The sequence below is a fragment of the Seriola lalandi genome, unplaced genomic scaffold (genome assembly GCF_002814215.2).
Source record: "Seriola lalandi dorsalis isolate HSWRI2012SDOR001 ecotype SW California unplaced genomic scaffold, Sedor1 jcf7180002054291, whole genome shotgun sequence".
Lineage (NCBI taxonomy): Eukaryota > Metazoa > Chordata > Actinopteri > Carangiformes > Carangidae > Seriola > Seriola lalandi.
The window spans coordinates 658,497-677,717 of record NW_019524844.1 but is presented as its reverse complement, the minus strand read 5'-3'; the positions used below and the strand labels follow the sequence as shown (position 1 = coordinate 677,717).

At 39.2% G+C, this 19,221-nt stretch overlaps 2 protein-coding genes across 2 annotated transcripts; one reads left to right on the top strand and one right to left on the bottom strand.

Moving 5' to 3' along the window:
* The first annotated feature begins 5,170 nt into the window (after positions 1 to 5,170).
* On the top strand, positions 5,171 to 11,550 carry cilp (cartilage intermediate layer protein, nucleotide pyrophosphohydrolase). Its single transcript, XM_023405988.2, has 9 exons — positions 5,171 to 5,278; positions 6,261 to 6,428; positions 6,953 to 7,006; positions 7,153 to 7,422; positions 7,591 to 7,770; positions 7,887 to 8,192; positions 8,373 to 8,481; positions 8,611 to 8,759; positions 8,933 to 11,550. Exons 2-9 carry the CDS (start codon positions 6,365 to 6,367, stop codon positions 11,290 to 11,292), a joined length of 3,492 nt encoding a protein of 1,163 aa, XP_023261756.1. The 5' UTR covers positions 5,171 to 5,278; positions 6,261 to 6,364; the 3' UTR covers positions 11,293 to 11,550.
* A 48-nt stretch (positions 11,551 to 11,598) lies between these two features.
* eif3jb (eukaryotic translation initiation factor 3, subunit Jb) lies at positions 11,599 to 18,857 on the bottom strand. Its single transcript, XM_023405989.2, has 8 exons — positions 18,701 to 18,857; positions 18,465 to 18,553; positions 16,358 to 16,415; positions 16,136 to 16,242; positions 15,884 to 15,980; positions 13,356 to 13,526; positions 13,168 to 13,241; positions 11,599 to 12,810 (listed from the first exon to the last, which is right to left on the bottom strand). The coding sequence occupies exons 1-8, from the start codon at positions 18,711 to 18,713 to the stop codon at positions 12,682 to 12,684; spliced, it is 738 nt and encodes a 245-aa protein (XP_023261757.1). The 5' UTR covers positions 18,714 to 18,857; the 3' UTR covers positions 11,599 to 12,681.
* Positions 18,858 to 19,221: the final 364 nt, after the last annotated feature.

The following is a 19,221-nucleotide window of genomic DNA, read 5'->3' as shown; positions in this document are numbered from 1 at the left end:
AAAATTTATAAAAACGACATAGTATAGTAAGGCAAAAAAATCATAAAAACAACGTAGTATATTAAGGCTTAAAAAGTCATAAAAATGACATTGTATAGTAAGGCATGAATTGTCACAGTATAGTTAGGCATAAAAAGTCATTAAAAACTTCATAGTATAGTAAGGCATAAAGAGTCATAGTCTAGTAAAGCATAAAAAGTCATAAAAACGTCATAGTATAGTAAGTCATAGGATAGTAAGGCATAAAAAATCATAAAAACGACATGTATAATAAGGCAAAAAAATCATAAAAATGACAGTATATTAAGGCTTAAGAAGTCATTAAAAATGACATTGTATATTAAGGCATGAAATGTCACATTATAGTTAGGCATAAAACGTAATCAAAAGTGACATAGTATAGTAAGGCATAAAAATTCTTAAAAACAGTATAGTATAGTAAAGCATTATAAGTCATATTATAGTAAGGCATAAAAAGTCATCAAAATGACATAGTATAGTAAGGCCTCAAAATATCATGGTATAGTAAGGCATAAAAAGTCATTAAAAACTTCATAGTATAGTAAGACATAAGGAGTCATAGTCTAGTAAAGCATAAAAACGTCATAAAAACTACATAGTATAGTAAAGCATAAAGAGTCATAAAAATGACATAGTATAGTAATGCGTAAAAAAGTCACAGTATTTTAAGTCATCAAAAGTCGTAATATACTAAGGTATAAAAAGCCATAGTATAGTAAAGCATAAAATGTCAAAAAAAGTCATAGTATAGTAAGGCATAAAAAGTCATAGTAAAGTAAGGCATTAAAAGTCATAAAAGCGATACAGTATAATAAGGTATACAAACTTCATAGTATAGAAAGGCATTAATATTCATTAAAGTAATAGTATAGTATGGCATAAGAAGTCATAAAAAGTCATAGTATAGCAAGAAATAAATAGTACTACTGTGATACTCTCACATGACGTAAGCCTTCAGATAGCCACCATCCTTTCACTCAATCAAATGTTAGCATGCCTAAATTGTTTTTTTTCTTGGAGTCGTAGCCTCTTGGAGGGCACATTTTAATAATGTAATATGACTTCACTCCAAACATAGTGCGAATAAGTTAACTCAAATATTGGTAGGGAAAATTCTGTCCTCCAAAAAATATTGATAGGGACATATCCCTACCGTCGACATGCAAATCTATGTCCTTGTTTTGAAAGTACAAATGAATGTGAGAATATTGTTTTAATATTAAGATTTGAAGAAATGTGAACTTATTCTTTAATCTCTTGAGTACAGTATTTTAGTGTATTGGTTGCCACTGGTTAAACAGAGACCCCTGTAGCCAAGACAGACACTGAGACATGAAATATTTTTCCAGAGCAGAGCAGGACATAGAGGAGGCAGAGGTTAGGCAAAGAGCACTGGTGGGGGAACAGTGTTGGTCCCTTTAATGACTCTACCAGTGAAAGTATGCAGAGCAACTTCTGCTACTGTCGTTAGGGGCCCAGTATCACACAGAGGGAGAGAGCCCACTCTACTTCCTTTAAGTCTGTTTAGGGAAGAAAGAAAAAAAAAAAGCTATCCAGATTCAAGGAAATTACCAAAACATAAGGAAGTCAAAATGTTTGACTTTTGGGGAAGGACATCATCTTTCAGCGTATAAGAATTACATCGCTGATGAAAACAGTCAACTTCTGTCATTGATGATGAACAGAAAGCCTCATGGAAGAGAAAAAGAGTAGCTCAAGAGCTACACCCCACTGGCAGATTGTTATTAAGATTAGACTGAGATAACTGACACAGCTTCATTCATAACGTACCGATTATAGCATGTTGACACTGTCAGGTTAAAACCTTCTGTTGAGCATAAATACTGTTAAGCATAAGTTAAATGCAGTGGTGGAAGAAGTGCTCAGATCTTTTACTTAAGTGAAAGTAGCAGTACCACTGTGTAGAAATACTGCATTAAAATTAAAAGTCAAGATTATAGAAGTAAAAGTACAGAAGTATCAAAATATAATTAAAATACCAAACTTCAGTGTTGCAGCCGGTAACTTTGAGCTAATTTAAATGACTTTGTACGCCCTTTAGTAGCTTGTGAATTTCCCCTGAAGGATTAACAAGACGTAACCTATAATGGCATCATTTATTTATTCATTGTATGTTTTATTATTCTAAATCTGCAAAGTATCTATATATCTATAGTATGACTATCTACCTTGGTCATTAACTTCTGGGTTCCAACAGACATGAGTCGGTGTGATCAAATCTGGTGTTTGTAGTTCAGTATTGTTTGTTCTGTTTCTGGTTATACAACCTCTGTCACGGGATGGACTCCAGCTTGGCGCAGTAATTGATGGTATGTCAGGTCAGGATGTTGCTTTTATTTATGTTTTTGTTCCGAGCTCAAATAACAATGGTGTAGAGTTGCCAGTTAGAACCTACATATGTATTAACATGAAAGAACCCCCACTCTTAATGTGACTGACAGGTATCCTCTACATGTGATTCTGTTGTGTCGACCACAAACACTGCAGGAATTTATACTTTGTTGAAGGAGTTATTCTCAATAGCAAGACCTGTAATTTTATGTCAAATGATTGAGAAAATGATTGAGAAAAACTAAACACCAAGTGAAGAATTCACACTCCTTTACCAAAGTAAAAGTAGTAATAAAACATTGAATTTGCATTAATATAAATATACCATTTAAGTATTGTAAAACTTATGAGCAATAGTACAGTATTGTCAACATAATTTTTATCAAACTTGCTCATTATGCAATAGAATGTCCCATGTCAGTGTGATGTTATTATACATTTTGTGTTTTGGACTGATTAATTATCATGTAAGCAACATTTTGGTGTTGTAGTTGGGCAGAGTTTTTTTTAACAACTCAGTAAAGTACCTAAAAAATAATGTAAGTAAGTAGTAAATGTAATAATGTGCTCTAATGTCTAGTGTCTGATAACACACTGAAATGAAACAAATGGTGAAACCAAACAGAAAAAATAAACGAACCGATGAAACTATTTTTTTGGTCATATAAAATGTTCGCTGTTAAGTAAAGTATTTATTGTTGATGACAGATGTTGCTAGAGGTTGAGTGAATACCAACCTGATGACCGAAAACTTTCACCTTCTGCATGACATAGTGGAGCTTGTTTAAATCATGACAAAAAAAGGAAACTAATGAAAATCATCACTTTCATAAACAGTCCCACTTGATGTAATTGCACAGATTCTTTGCCCAACATGATTTACCTGTCTGGAATCCAGTTGTTGTTTGGCAGAACATGGACTGTGTCTGTTGCCAAGAGACCAAACTTTGTGTATTTGTGTTTGTGTATCCGTTCTCGCTTCTCTCACTTTCCTATCCTCACATCATTACCCCCCACCTCTGTCCTCCTTGTTTATGAAGACATGAAGTCCTTTGATGACCTAAAAAGTGCCATAAACTTGTCCTCACTAAACATAGTGAGAACTGTTTCTTTTCCCTGTTTTGCTGAGGCTGGTTCCTCTTCATTCCCTGTCGAAGGTAATGTCTACACATTACAAGCACACTTTACTTTATGTATCCACAAAATGACCCCATTTGAAAGCTAACTTAGCTGCTGACACCCGTCATTGGTCCCTTCACCTGGCCTGGGAACTGAAAGAAGCCTGGAAAGACTGAGGTGCGGCACCAGGTTAAATTCTTCCCCTTCTGGGTGTTCTTTGCCTTGTAATTGACAAGATGAGGTCAGCTAATGAATGTTGTGTGGAAAAACAACAGATCCTGGTGATTACAGGATCTCTAACAGACATGACATGTCTGTGTTTTTAGAATCTGCTCCACATCCTCCCTGTCTCTGACTCTTTCTCTACACTGTGATATTAAATGAATAAGTGCAATATGAAAGGGATGATCGCACAGAGACTTATCACCCTTCCTATTATCTTTTAGCCGATTGTTTTGGTGTTCTGGCCTGCAGCTGTACTGTTTATGTTCACACTCTCGCTGCTGTTTTAGGCCACATTAGCCAGTTGTTTTCAGTGAAAAAGCTCTAAAAATCCTGTACTCTACCTGCCCAGCACCAAACAGCAGACACAGTTAGCGACTAGTCTGTGAACATAGTGGAGCATTTAGTAGCTAAAAAGCCATACATGGGTGAAGATTGGACTTATATTTGCCAGGCCAGAAACAAAACTTTAAAAGGATGATAATGTTACTCTGTATCTGCTGGATGTATTAAATAACTGTTTGCTGACTGACTTTATGCTCCAACTGAAACAAGGTTTTGATTAATGTTCTTTGGTAAAATGTTTTTATAGTAACATGAGTTAAAACATTTTTTTTAAATATAATATTCGCTCAGCAATCAGTCTAAAAATCTATATATAAGACTTACACTGTGTGACTGCACATAGACTGTGAAATAAAATGGCCTCTAATCACACTGCCAGACATGTAACTGTAGCAACTGTAGTAACATTATATAACAAAGTGTAAATGCATAGCTGCACAAGATGTAAAAACCAGGAGCATAATGTTATTTATGAAGGTCTCAGTTCTTGTGTTCAAATCCACTTGACATTTGACATTTAAAAAAAAGTAACTCAATGTCCATTTTCAAGTGTTTTCTAAATAAATTGCTTCTTCACATGGTATAAATGTCAACATAAATTAAAAAAAATCAAAATTATGTGACAATAAAGAAAGAAAGATTTGTCAAGAATTACTGTAAATGTACATTGACTCTAAAATGTGTTTTATGGTGCTTTATTTATAACATATTTGAAAGCCAATGTGCTTATTGGATCCACTTCTGTCATCAGCATGCAGTGTACGCTCTGCATGCAGAGTCATGAAACAGAAACATTCAGGCTGAGAGCAGAGGAAAAGACAAATGCCCAGTTTACCTCAATCAGCATTGATCTTGAACAGGGGGTCAATTTATTAACACCAGCATTTGTTACTCAGACCCCCTGACTGTCCCTCTTTCATATGTAGCACTATTTAATAACCACAGCGTGTCATGGTTGTACAATGAGGGTGATAAATTATAGGGATAATAATGTAATCAAAAGACGCTGTGGCACACTGCCAAGAGAGGAGGGAGGAGAGGCAGGGGTGCCCGAGGCCGAGAGGTATAAAAGAGAATGTGAGGGAGTGTGTTGAACCAGAGTGAAGAACAGAGGTGGAGGAGAGACATGTGAGACAGATATATAAAGAAAGAAAAAAGAGGGTACAGAAGGACATTGCTAAAAAAACAAAAAAAACAGGATAGTGAAATCAACAAGAAGGTAAGGAAAGAGCAGATTATTAGATAAGATAATGCGTCTGTGTCAATCTGTTATAACTATATACTTTAAAATATAAAGGCAGCAGTAGGAATACCACAATGTGAATGCAACTGGGCTGTTATTGCATGCATGATTAAAAACGGTATCAGTAAAATAGTCAACTGCTTTAGTGGTTTAAGTTTAAACTACAGTGAATGAATGGGAAAGTGGTCTCAGTCTTTTGGACCCCACTGTATGTTGCAGAAAGTGGACAGTTCATTCTGATTTCAGAGCCCGTAATTTGAATAGTATTATTTGCATTTGAATCTTCGTCTTTATTGTCTTTATTTCAGATTACTGTTGAAGTTGCATATCTGCTAATAGTCATTATAATTTCACTGTACTCTAATCTACTGCATGTAACTCCTCCTGTTCAAACTTAATTAATGTATTCATTATATAATCAATAGTCTTTCACCTTAAAATAAACGGTGACTAAATAGTATGTCATTTACACTTTTGCCAGTGTAATAAACCAAATGCAAATTGTGTGTGTGTGTGTGTGTGTATACGTATGTGTGTGTGTGTGTGTGTGGGTGTTTGGATTGTGTTGCCAGTGTTTCGTCAGTGGATGCAGAAATGTTTGACTGTTCCCCTGACAAATGGTGATGGCTAACACAGATGTGTAATCTGAGTGGGGGGCTCTGTCCAGCCATGTTTTTTCACCCTAAAACCTCAGAAAGACAAAAAGCATGGAACAGAATCCTTACAAGCAAATTTTTTTTAGTTCTTGATAGGAACTATTATTTAATTCAGTTTATTAAAGTTTAACACTAAAACGCAATTTTAAGTAGTACGTAAGTATATTTTTTGTCTCACATCCACAGGAGTGTACAGTATGTGTTTAAAAACAACATTGAAATGCAATATTGAACATTGGTAACATGGATCATTGGCTCATCTTATGTTTCTTCCCCATGTTTTATCATAATCTTCCCACCAGGAGTTTCTGCTGCTGGACTCTATCTTCTTTGGAGCTCCTAGTGTGAAACACACACTTACCAGAGGTGAAAGTTCAAGGGCCAGACGTAGCGACAGAGTGTGAAAATGTCACTGAGGTCTCTTCTCCTCATCCTGGGAATCACCGCAGCCTCTGTTGTTACTGCTCAAGGTGGGTCTCTCACCTAGATGACAAGACTCTTGTTAGTGGCACATGTGTACAGAAAGACACCACACCCTTCATATACAACATACACACACAAGTAACAGTCAGATTGAGACATTTGCACATGTATACACATCAAAATACAGACAGTTGTGCATTGCAGTCTAATGAGATTGGAGGCAGGATGTTAAAACAGACAAATTTAACAATGTAAAGTCAAGGGAAAGTTGAAGGTTAATGTATGATTTAGTTGGATTTTTTTCTACAAAAATTGGTCTACAGCTAAAAATATGTTCCTTCTTGCAGATTTATTTAGGTTTTTTCAATGAGTGTCAAAACTGAATTACAGCTGCCAAGTCATTAATAATTGCTTTCATGTTTACGTTAAATGCATTTCACAGACATTAAATTATGCTTTCAAGAAAACAACATTTGGAATAATAATTAAAGCACATTGCCAATATGAATGTTACTTATCATGTAAGACACAGTTAAGGCATTAATCACACATTATGTTTTGTCTGTTGCAGGATCATGGAGAAAGGACAACAAAGAGTCTGGTCCTGCGGTATATCACTCTGATGGTAACTTCCAAAATCCTAAACCAAATGAAAAGTGTATGAGGTCTTTTTATTGGTTTAGTCATATTCCTAACTTGTGGTAGATATGCTGAACACAGAATGAGCTGCTACTCAGGCCATGTCTATTTTTGTGCTCTATATGTGTCTAGAAAACTTTGAGTGGACCACATGGTTCAATGTCGATCACCCCGGAGGCCGGGGGGACTATGAGCAGCTGGAGGCCATTCGTTTCTATTACCGCGCCCGAGTGTGTGAGACTCCACGGGCAATCGAAGCCAGAACCACTGAATGGGTCCCAGCCCGTGAAACTGGGGAGAAGGTCCATGCAGACCCCACTGTGGGCTTCTGGTGCCTCAATGTGGAGCAAGGTCCCGAACGCAACTGCTCCAACTACGCAGTCCGCTTCTTATGTCCCAAAGGTTTGTCTCATAGCGCCTTTGATATTCATTCATGGAGTCCTTGAATGCTTTTTAAAAGATTTACTTTTTCCTGCTTCTAACCATTTTCTGCTAATACACATACAAATAATAACACATTTCGTTTCATGATGATGATTTGAATATTATTAATAATCTATTTTCCAACAGATAACAGTGTGAAAACTCAGGGTACTTGGGGGCCGTGGTCAGGATGGAGCCCATGTCCTGCCCTCTGTGGTCAATTGGGGGTCCAAGTTCGCTCAAGAAACTGCCAGTCTCACTCTGTGCCTTGCAGTGGACCTAAAGTAGAAGGGAAGGCATGCAATGGACATGAGTGTCCAAAAGCAGGTAAGTTAGTGTCAGTTTAGTTTTACAGACCCTGACTTCTTTGATTCAATTCAGTCAGGTCGTGAATTAAAACCTGTGAATCACTCAACTTCGTATTTTTTTGTTTTTCTCTTTAGATTGTTCCCTGCAGTGTGTAATGGGGAGGGCGAATGCTGAGTGTGACACATGCATGTGTGAAGAGCACATCCTGTTGGGTTCTGTACGTGGTGCTGGAGGTCTCATTGCTGTAGGGGCTACCATCCTTCGCTATGGCAAGCTCCTTACCCTTACTGACCACAACGGACATTTCCGCATCCCTGGTATCTGCCCTGATGGCAACACCACGCTGACAGTCAGCCTGCAGGGTCATGCCACCCTCAACGTTGTTGTCCCCAACAGTGCTGAACACACCTCAGTCCTCAGTGTCCAACTAAAAAGAACAGGTACAGTAGATGGGGTTTCACAGCAAAATATTTGACTATGGTTCACATTACCATTGGAGCTGTATCAGATTAAGATATAAAAATATTTTTGAGCTACATTTTTACTGACAAGAAGTTTGCAAAGCATGTAAGGAAACTAAAAGCTAATATGTAATTTTATCTCCAACTATCATATGCCAGAGAAGCTTCATGTGTTGAGCAACCCTGAGAGCAAGGCCAGGAGGCAGGGACAAACTGCTGCCTTTTGCTGCAAAGTAGCGGGAACGCCACAGCCAGACAAGTACCAGTGGTAAGACTTGTTATATTGAAATCATAGTTGACAGAGTCATTCACTGTTGTTTTTTTTAATTTCAAATCTAAACTATGATTTATTTCATGCCTTTGCTTCTGCTGTCTTTCCTTCTCTGTGAACTAACAGGTTTCATAACAACAGTCTCATGGAGAAGCAGTCTGAGAACACCTTGGTCCTCAAAGGTCTGCGTCCTGAGCAGGCCGGGGAGTACTACTGCAGAGCAAGTGGCGCATCTGGGGCTATTAAGACCAAACCAGCTACACTCAAAGTCTTAGGTGTGTTCTCGTTAAATTTCTAAATATATTTAATACACAGGAATGTGAAAAAAACAGACTTTGTGAGCATTAAGCAGAGTAATCACAATGGGGTACATACTGTATTTAACTCAAGAAAGATGGCAGTATGATAAAACTTAATTAATATTTTGATTTCTGCATCTCAAACACAGGTAGAAATGAGCATTCATGTAACCCAAAGCCTGAATCCCACCTCATCCGTCTTCCACATGACTGCTACCAAAACAGCACAAACTCATTCTACTATGATGTGGGCAAGTGTCCCTCCAGTACATGTACTGGACAGCTGGACAATGGCATCCGGTGCAAAGACAAAGTGGTTTATTGCTGTGGCGTGGAAAAGATGGAGGAGAGGCAGCTAACATGCCAGGGTTACCAGCTGCCCACCATGGTGGTGACTGAGTGTGGCTGCCAGAAATGTGTGGACACCAAGGCTATTGTGCATGGTAGGGCCATTGCTGCAGACAATGGTGAGCCAATGAGGTTTGGCCATATTTTTATGAATGGAGTCAGAATTAGTCGCACAGGCTACAAAGGTACCTTCTCCATCCAGGTCCCTCCAGACACAGAGAGGCTAGTCCTGACATTTGTGGACAACATGCAGAAATTTGTCAACACCACCAAGGTACTTCCATTTAACACCAAAGGAGGGGCTGTTTACCATGAGATCAAACTTCTAAGAAAGAAAGCTCCTGTTACCATCAGCTCCACAGAAACCAGCACTCTGGAGCTTGGGGAGGTGGAGGGCCAGGAGGCCATGGTTCAGCTCCAGATTCCTCCCCATTCCTTCTATAAGGAGAATGGAGAGGTCTATATGGGCAACGTCAATGCTAGTGTAACATTTCTTGACCCAAGAGATGTTTCCACAGCTGCTGCAGCACAAAGTGATCTCAATTTTGTGGGAGATGAAGGAGATACCCTGCCACTGAGAACCTACGGTATGTTCTCAGTTGACTTCAGGGGTGAGGAAAACAATGAGCCCTTGAACGCAGGTGAAGTAAAGGTGCTCTTGGATTCTGCTCAGGTGACGATGCCTGAGCATCTTAACACCATGAAGCTGTGGTCACTGAACCCTGATACTGGGCTCTGGGAGGAGGAGGGAAGTCTACAGGTGGAGAAGAAAAGAAGAGGCAAAAGGGAGGAGAGAACCTTTCTGATTGGTAACATGGAGATCAGAGAGAGACGGCTGTTTAACCTGGACGTCCCAGAGAACCGCAGGTGCTATGTGAAAGTGAGGGCCTTCCGCAGTGAGCGCTTCATGCCCAGTGAGCAGGTGGAGGGAGTTGTGGTGAGTCTCATAAACATGGAGCCCACAGCCGGCTACTCCTCAAACCCACGTGCCTGGGGCCGATTTGATAGTGTCATCACTGGCTCCAATGGTGCCTGTCTTCCTGCCTTCTGTGATGAACAAAAAGCTGATGCCTACTCTGCCTATGTCATGGCCAACCTTGCAGGGGAGGAACTAGAGGCTGTCCCTTCTGCTCCCAAACTCAATCCCAACCTTGTTGGAGTGCCCCAACCTTACCTGGGTAAACTGAACTACAAACGAACTGACCATGAAGACCCCAGGGTGAAGAAAACAGCATTCAGCATTAATGTGGCAAAACCAAGTCCCAACACAGCTGAGGAAGGCAACGGACCAGTGTATGCATTTGAGAAATTGAAAGAATGTGAGGAGGCCCCATTCAGTGCAGCACACTTTCGCTTCTCAAGAGTGGAAGGTGACCGCTATGATTACAACACAGTGCCGTTCAATGAAGATGACCCTATGAGCTGGACAGAAGACTACCTGAGCTGGTGGCCCAAGCCCATGGAATACCGTGCCTGCTACATTAAAGTAAAAATCAACAGCCCACATGAGATCAATGTGCGGTCCCGCAACATGGGTGGCACCCATCCCAAGACAGTGGGCCAGCTCTATGGACTCCGAGATAGTCGCAGCATCCGTGACATGGACCAGACAACTGTATCAGCTGTGTGTTTGGAGTTCAAATGCAGTGGGATGCTGTATGATCAAGAGCGTGTCGATCGTACCCTGGTGAAGGTGATTCCACAAGGAAGCTGCAAGAGAGATCATGTCAACACAATGCTTCAGGAATATCTGGTCAACCACCTGCCCCTAGCCGTCAACAATGACACCAATGAGTTCACCATGCTAGCGCCTCTTGACCCTCTTGGCCATAACTATGGAATTTATACAGTGACAGACCAGGATCCCCGCACAGCTAAAGAGATTGCTCTTGGACGCTGCTTTGATGGCACTTCTGATGGTACATCTCGTGTCATGAAGAGCAACGAGGGTGTGGCACTGACGTTCACCTGTGGAGATCGTGAGGTGTCACGACAGAGTGTCTTCCAGGCACAGCAGAGTTCTCAAGGTCAGACAGTAACAAGTGTGGTGAGAGGAGAAGGCAGGCAGAACCGACGCCGGCAGAGGGCCAATGCACCTCGCAGCAGTCGTAGACGTAGCACCAGAAATCCTACAGGAAGACGCACGGATGCCACAAGCTAAGCAACACTGAAGGTCAACATGGGAGACCAAATGAATACCTACAATGGAGATGAGTGGATAGTGTTAACCACATTTTGATACAAATATTTTATATTGACTTTTTTTTTCCAAAATCAATGAATATGTAACTGAACAAAGCTAAGCCATCTGATTTTTCTGTCTTACTCTACATTTTCAACTGTACTGTCGTAAATATTTACTTGAAACTGTAAATAGAGTATTTATTACACATGCCTTAAAATCTGCAATTGGTTATTACTTTCAAGATTCTTTCCTTGATGTTGTAAACAAAGACAAAAAGACAACTTATCCTTTTGACCAGTGATTTATTAAATTAGATGCTTATAAAACACTGCAGATGCTGTATTTTCCACGTTATAATGTATCCAATTGTCCATGTAACATTGAAACTGGTCAATTGCTAGAAAAGAAAAGGAGAAATATGCCCCTTTCAACTAACTGTAGCCCATATGAAGACATGGTGGGGTGAAGCCCATAAGCCCCCGCTCCTCATCACACTTGATACAAGCCTGCAGAAGCAATGATTAGGAGACCAGTTGTAGCAAGTTTATCCCCTTGCCTGATCCATACTTTTTCTGCATTAGTACAAATCAAATTAGTAAATTACATTTTTGTCATGCACAAAAAATACCTTTAAGCACTCTTTGCTCCAAATTTTCAAGGATATTCCAGAGATGTATCAAGAGAATGGCTGTGAGGTTTTAAAGTCACATTTATTATACTTGTCTATCCCTTTTATCTTACAATGAATGTCATGTGCTCTCTCACAACTACTACTTACATGTTGCATCAGTCTCAAAATCACCTACAATGCAACCTTTCCAGAGATAAAGATGAATAATGTACTGAATAATTGTTCTGCATTTGGCAACCAAAGTTATAGATACTATATACTTTCCTGTAAGAACCATCCACAGGTAAGTGAGACCTATAATATATACATGACATTCTGGTTAAAGAATTTGCATAGAACCTTGTGTTTCTATGTCACTACAGTTATAACTGCAATACTATATCTGCCATTTTGACAGGAGCAACATTTAATTAAAAATGCGCCCCGCAAAACTCAGACAACAGCAGTTACAATGTATTCTCCATTGAAGCTGGGTCACCCAACAGTTACTACATGATTATGTGTGTGTGTGAGTCGAGGCTGAATGAGACAGAGAAAAGGCAATTCCATATGTATGAACATAAAGAGTTGGTGAGACTGTATGCTCCCTGGTATACTCCCTCTGGTCATTGAAGCAAAATGAAGGGGGCAACACATAGTTCAGATTTTCCAGGATGGCACTGGACAGCATGAGAAGGTACAGCTGCATTTCTGAGGGTTGGGAGGGGTAAAGGGCAGTAGTGATGGAGCCAGTGTCACATGAAGTCCTCATAGTCTTGGGCGTATCCACCATCAAACTCTGCATAGTCAAGGTCATCTCTCAGCTGTGCTTTCAACCCACCTCCAGCTACGACCCCTTTCTTCTTCTTCTTTCCTTTGTTTTGCTGTAAAGGCAAATAAAAAGTCACTTAAAACGATATACATTATATATGAATACACATTTGCAGCAAAACAGCTTTCTAATTTGACCTGAGAGCTCTCTGGTTGAACAATGTAAGAGACTAAATTATTCATGTGTATTCAGCTGGTATGTTACATATCACACTTGAATTAACAAATATATCACTGTTTATTTAGATTCAGTATAGACACCAGATGAATATTAAAAAGGATATAACTAGTATATTTCGACTACGAGCAGACATGAAGTGACTAGGCAAGCTAAACAGCACCCCCTACTGAATACTACAGATCTAAATTTATCTGAAAAAATACCAAAATACAAGGATGCAGTCACTCACTTTTTCTTGTTTCTGTTTTTCACTAAGTAGGACTGACAGGGAATTACTGATTTTCTTCAAGTCATCTACTTCCACTGTAAGAGGAAAAAAAAACAAAACAGTTATTGGTCAAGCCTGCTTTGACTGACATGGTAAATATGGGTATCAATCAATATTGTTCAGTAAAAATTAGTGCAAAAGATACTTACATGAAATACAGAGTTCCCGAAACAATGACTCCAAGAAACTTGAATAATGCACAGATTTTTCAAACTGGGATATCTTTTCTTTCAGCAATTTTTCAAACTCTGTGAAGTCTTCTTTGGAAGATGGACACATGGCATCGATCCCAGTAACACTGTTCGAAGTGCTGCTAACACCTGAAAAAAAAATGTAAAAAGCAGTTTGATGTATATGCTTTTATATTGGACCTCCAGTGTGTTCACACCAACAATTTTGCTTAAGGGTGTAAATTTGAGCTGACATTTTTCAGGGTGCTGAGATTACAGCAATATCAAAACATTTACAGCACAGGAATGGCAAAATAGGATTGTGGTAATTTAAAAACAGTAGAGATGGAGCATGGGCCAGGGAAGAACCCATTAAATTTAGGATGCCGATCCATCATAAAGGAGAGTGTTTTTTTCCCTTAACCTTGCAAGAAAGGCCATTTTTCTATATTTTCCTTAATTTCTCAAGAAGTAATCTATGGATCTTAATGTAAAACAAACACAAACTGACTGACCTCTCACCATATTAATGATGTTGAGATCTATGAATGTACAGTTTGGTACATATACAGATAATTATCGATCTGACAGACATGTATGGGATTGTTTGCCATGCGTTCTACTGAGTAACACTCTAGTTACCTATGTATGAGAGACTGGAATAATTAAAGTGAAAAATGTCATATGGTGTTTATTATTTCTAAAAAAGCAAATTTTGGGAACACTATGCACTTCTTTAAACATACATTAATTACAAAAACTAAAACTGTTTTAAAAAAAAAAATTCTTACTTCATGATGCTTCTGCTTTTAGTAAAACCACATACAAGAGACAGGCTAAGTAAATACTGGTGAGGGTTCAGAAAATGCTTATATGTTATGACAAACTGGTTACAAAGAGGGTTTTTTTGGTGAAAGAAAAAGCCTATAATATCTCAGAAAAGCATACATTTTTGTAGGTCCTGAACACACATTCCAAGTCTACATACATGACACAGCTAAGCATGAGTATATGAACAGGTTAAAATTAAAATGATTCGTGAGTTACAGTATGTTGCATCTACAGTATGAACAAGAGGGTATCCGTTTTTGAAAAGTAGAGGAAATTCCATGGTAACAATCCAACAAAGACTTATGCAAGCCAAGCAAATTATACATGAAATATACACTCACTGGCCACTTCATTAGGTACACCTGCTCAACTGCCCGTCAACGCAAATATCTAATAGGCCGATCACATGGCAGCAACTCAATGCATTTAGGTATGTAGACATAGTCTGACGATCTGCTGATGTTCAAACCGAGCATCAGAATTGAGAAGAAAGGTGATTTAAGTAACTTTGAACGTGACATGGTTGTTGGTGCCAGACAGGCTGGTCTGTGTATTTCAGAAACTGCTGATCTACTGGGATTTCCACACACAACCATCTCTAGGGTTTACAGAGAATGATCTGAAAAAAAGAAAATATCCAGTGAGCGGCAGTTCTCTGGCAAAAATGCCTTTTTGATGCCAGAGGTCAGAGGACAATGGCCAGACTGGTTCGAGCAGATAGAAAGTCAACAGTAACTCAAACAACCACTCGTTACAACCGAGGTATGCAGGAGAGCATCTCTGAATGCACAAAATGTCAAACCTTGAAGTAGATGGGCTACAGCAGCAGAAGACCACACCAGGGGCCACTCCTGTCAGCTAAGAACAGGAATTACAATTCGCACAGGCTCACCAAAATTGGACAATAGAAGATTCAAAAAACGTTGCCTGGGCCAATGAGTCTCGATTTCTGCTGCGACATTCGGATGGTAGGGTCAGAATTTGGTGTAAACAACATGAAAGCATGGATCCATCCTGCCTTGTATCAATGGTTCAGGCAGGTGGTGGTGGTGTAATTATATGAGGGTTATTTTCTTGGCGCACTTTGGGCCCCTAAGTATCACTTGAGCAATGTTTAAACGCCACAGCCTACCTGAGTAGTGTTGCTGAGCATGTCCATCCCTTTATGACCACAGTGTACCCATCTTTTAATGGCTATTTCCAGCAGGATAGCGCGCCATGTCACAAAGCTGAAATCATCTCAAACTGGTTTCTTGAACATGACAATGAGTTCACTGTACTCAAATGGCCTCCACAGTCACCAGATCTCAATCCAACAGAGCACCTTCGGGATGTGGTGGAACGGGAGATTTGCATCATGGATGTGCAGCCTACAAATCTGTAGCAACTGCGTGATGCTATCATGTCAATATGGACCAAAACCTCTGAGGAATGTTTCCAGCACCTAGTTGAATCTATGTCACAAAGAATTAAGGCAGTTCTGAAGGCAAAAGGGGGTCCAACCCAGTACTATCAAGGTTTACCAAATAAAGTGGCAGGTGAGTGTAAATTGCATTCTCTCTTAAAAAGGTATGCATTAGTTTTGCAGTCGGATGTACACAAATTGAAGTAATGTGTATTGTGGAAAACTACTTATATTTTTTTTCTTTGTTAACTGAAAGGTAGTGCTGTCTTACCAAAAGCATCTTTTGCTAGCTCCAAGTCTGCGTCTTCCTGTAATTTCTTCACTCTTAACTTCTCTTCGAGTTGTTCTTCAGGAGTGAGCTCCTCTTGCTGTATTAACAGATACCACAAAGTCAAAATTAAAACATTAGAGATGACAGAGGGGACAATAGTTTTGTGCATTATAGTTACTATAATGCTATACTATAACTGTTAAAGACATAACAGATTAAAAGAAACAAAAAAAAGAAAAAAGAAAGACTCACTTTATTCTCCATCTCTTTCTCCTTCAGCTCCTGTTGTTTCTTCTTTAACCGGTTTTCTTTCTCTTTGATCTTCTCAATCAATTTTTTCTTTTCAGAAACTTTTGTCTCTGAAAATGAAAAATAATGGAATATAGGCAAAATGTAAATTTCAGAAAAAGCAGACAATTTAGCCCCTGATTAACATACTGTAGAATACATCAAGTTCTTGTGAAAAATACAAACCTGTTTTTTTCACCTCTCCTTTTTTCTCCTCATCTTCCTCCTCATCATCCCAGTTGTCCTGTAAATAAAAAAAGTTGGGATAGTTATCATTATTCAGGCTACATAAGCAAGTAGTGGAAAAATCATTAATTGAGACATATGTAAATTTCTTTATAAATTATAAAATAAATGAGTCTATTGAAAGTTTTATATAATACATTTGAATAATGAGGATACAAAGACCATTTAACACACAAACAGTATTACAGTTAGTTACAATATAGGCAAGGGAATGTAGGCAACAAAAGTATGTAATGCTGGATATATCCAAGTCTATCCAGAGCAATAAATATCTTAATACTACAGATGGGTGATATTTCAATAACCTCATTTGTAACATTTCAGTGAAATCAGTTGATCTCAAATGATATTTTGTTGTTCTACAAATATCTGTTGTCAGATGAATGAGTCTGTACAAATGGAGACTAAAAAACAAACAAAATCGGTTGTTAGTTTTTGTTTGACACATTTAAGGACTTTGAATCTTACCAGGGGTGTGTGGCTCATTGATTTTTTAATTATTTTATGGGTGATTTTGGGTACACCTTCCATATTGGGATATTGTTATTGGAAAACCTCAACATTAATATTGAGGAAATAATTTAAAATACACATGCCCTACTTAATGCTGCCAGGAGAAAGCACTAGTTGGGGACTGATCCAAAAACCAAGTACAAATACACAGTTCAAGATCTGCCAAGTAGTGCAATCCAATAATATCTACATAGTCGTTAAACATTTAAATCCTATCCTTTAATTTCATCTAGGAATTAAAGGCCTTTCCCACATAGTCTTTATCAGAAAAAGTTAGTGCTTCACAAACTGTTAGTAGGATAACTAACTCTACTTTAAAACACAGAGTTATATACATTACTATTTGACCTATTTATAGCCTGGGTTTCCACAAGCTGCTGTTGTATTTGAGCATACTGTACATATAAGAATAACTCAACACAATCCACTTGAGATTACAAATTCTTTTCATTTGTGTAATTGACTGTTAGACCCTGGTTTGCCACAAACATTTTACCCTGCTTGCTGAATAAAACCACAGTTTGTACTACGGAGGACATGAAATCATGAGTTTCTTTAGTTTGGGCACCATATGTGACGGAAACCTGAACAATTGAAGAGGCCTCTACCAGTACTTTCCCAGGGTCAATTATCTGAGGTTTCTGGACAGCGACAATGTCAGCATTCAGGTAATAACCACCTGTAATGCACCATCGACTGAAAACCAGTCTCCTACAAAACGCCTGTTGTAAAGTCGGAAACTTCCAGGCCTAGTTCTTGGCTCAGTTGAGTCATCAACCCAGATGATGATTTCATGTGATTGTGGCTAAAGTTGGTTAGCAAGCTAACGCTGCCTCATGTTAAACGAAACTCAACCTGTAGGTATTCAGGACAAGACACAATTACTAACCTCACGCAATCATTTAATGCAACCACCCTTGGGCAATGATGAGATAACCGTCTATATTAACCAAGTATTTCAAACCACTTGGGTTAACGACGCTATCGTCGAGGTTACCTAACGGTAAAGCTCATTTTAGACGCAAGCTGACAGGGGAGCTAGCGAGTTTGCTAGCTAAGTGGCCCGGGAAGAGGTTAGCTTCAAGCTACGTTATCCAAATTACGCCCGGCTACCCAAAAATTACATCCGTGACTGTCCACTTCAAACTAAAAACAAACAATATAAGCATTCAGAAAGTCAGTTTAATCCAAACCATTTATTAGTGCGTTAACATCCATTGTGTTAACGGTACGTTACGACAGTTGATAACCGAGTAGAGCCTACCGTTAGCTAAACTGGAGTTACTACAGCATGCCCGATAGAGCCACACGAGTTAGCCGTCAGCTAACACAAAGCTAACACAGACACGGGGGTTGGGACTGACAGGCAGCCAGAGATTGCGGTGGAGCATGGCACCACAGCCGGGGCTAGAGTGCTTCTACCCAACGTTAGCTTCACATTCATCGGACCAGCTAACCGCTCGATTAACGTTCAACTGACAAACGTTAGCTGCGTAAAGTACTGACCGTGTGAGTGTTTGTCATGTAAATTTACCTTAACGTCGTCGTCTTCGTCTTCGCCTTCCCATTTGTCCATCGCTGCCGCCTTTTTAATCGGCTCGTCCGGCTCGAAGTTGTCAGCGTCTGTAAAAACGACAACATGAAATTCGTTAGTCCAATCCACATCTAACGAGCAAGTTTGACAATAAGGGAGTGTTAGCCTCCTAAAACAAAGCCTGTGTCGTAGCGGATGGTGTACAGATAGCTATCCTTCCCAACTAAGTTTCTCACCCCAGTCCGCCATGTCGGCTGTGTTGGTTGTGTTTGACAGGCTCGCGGTGGAGTCGGTGCTGCAGCCCGCTGGTCACGTTCAGAAACAGCTCCCACCTCCTGGACGTCACTGTCGGCTTATCTAACGTCCTCGCTGTCCTGGACTACTTCAGGCATCATGACACTGATCAGGCTCCCCGGATATTTTTATTTGAATAGTAAACACAAGGAGGGTGCTTGATACGGTACCTACAATATGTCGACATGTTGTTATGTCTGCTTTTTTTATTGGCAGTTTGTAAATAAAAAGTATAAGTTGGTAAGCTTTTCATAATTTTTTTCTATGTATCAGACCCTTGAATTAGCCTACGATCTAAAATTTTTCAATTTTCAATACTTCAAACCCGCTATGTGTACAGCATGTGAGGATGCTTTCAAAAATAATGCTATGAATAGTTCAATTAACTTCTTACAATTTGCAGTAAACAGAAAGAAATGTGAAATTAGTATTTGTTGTGACCACACTTTGCCTTCAAAACAGC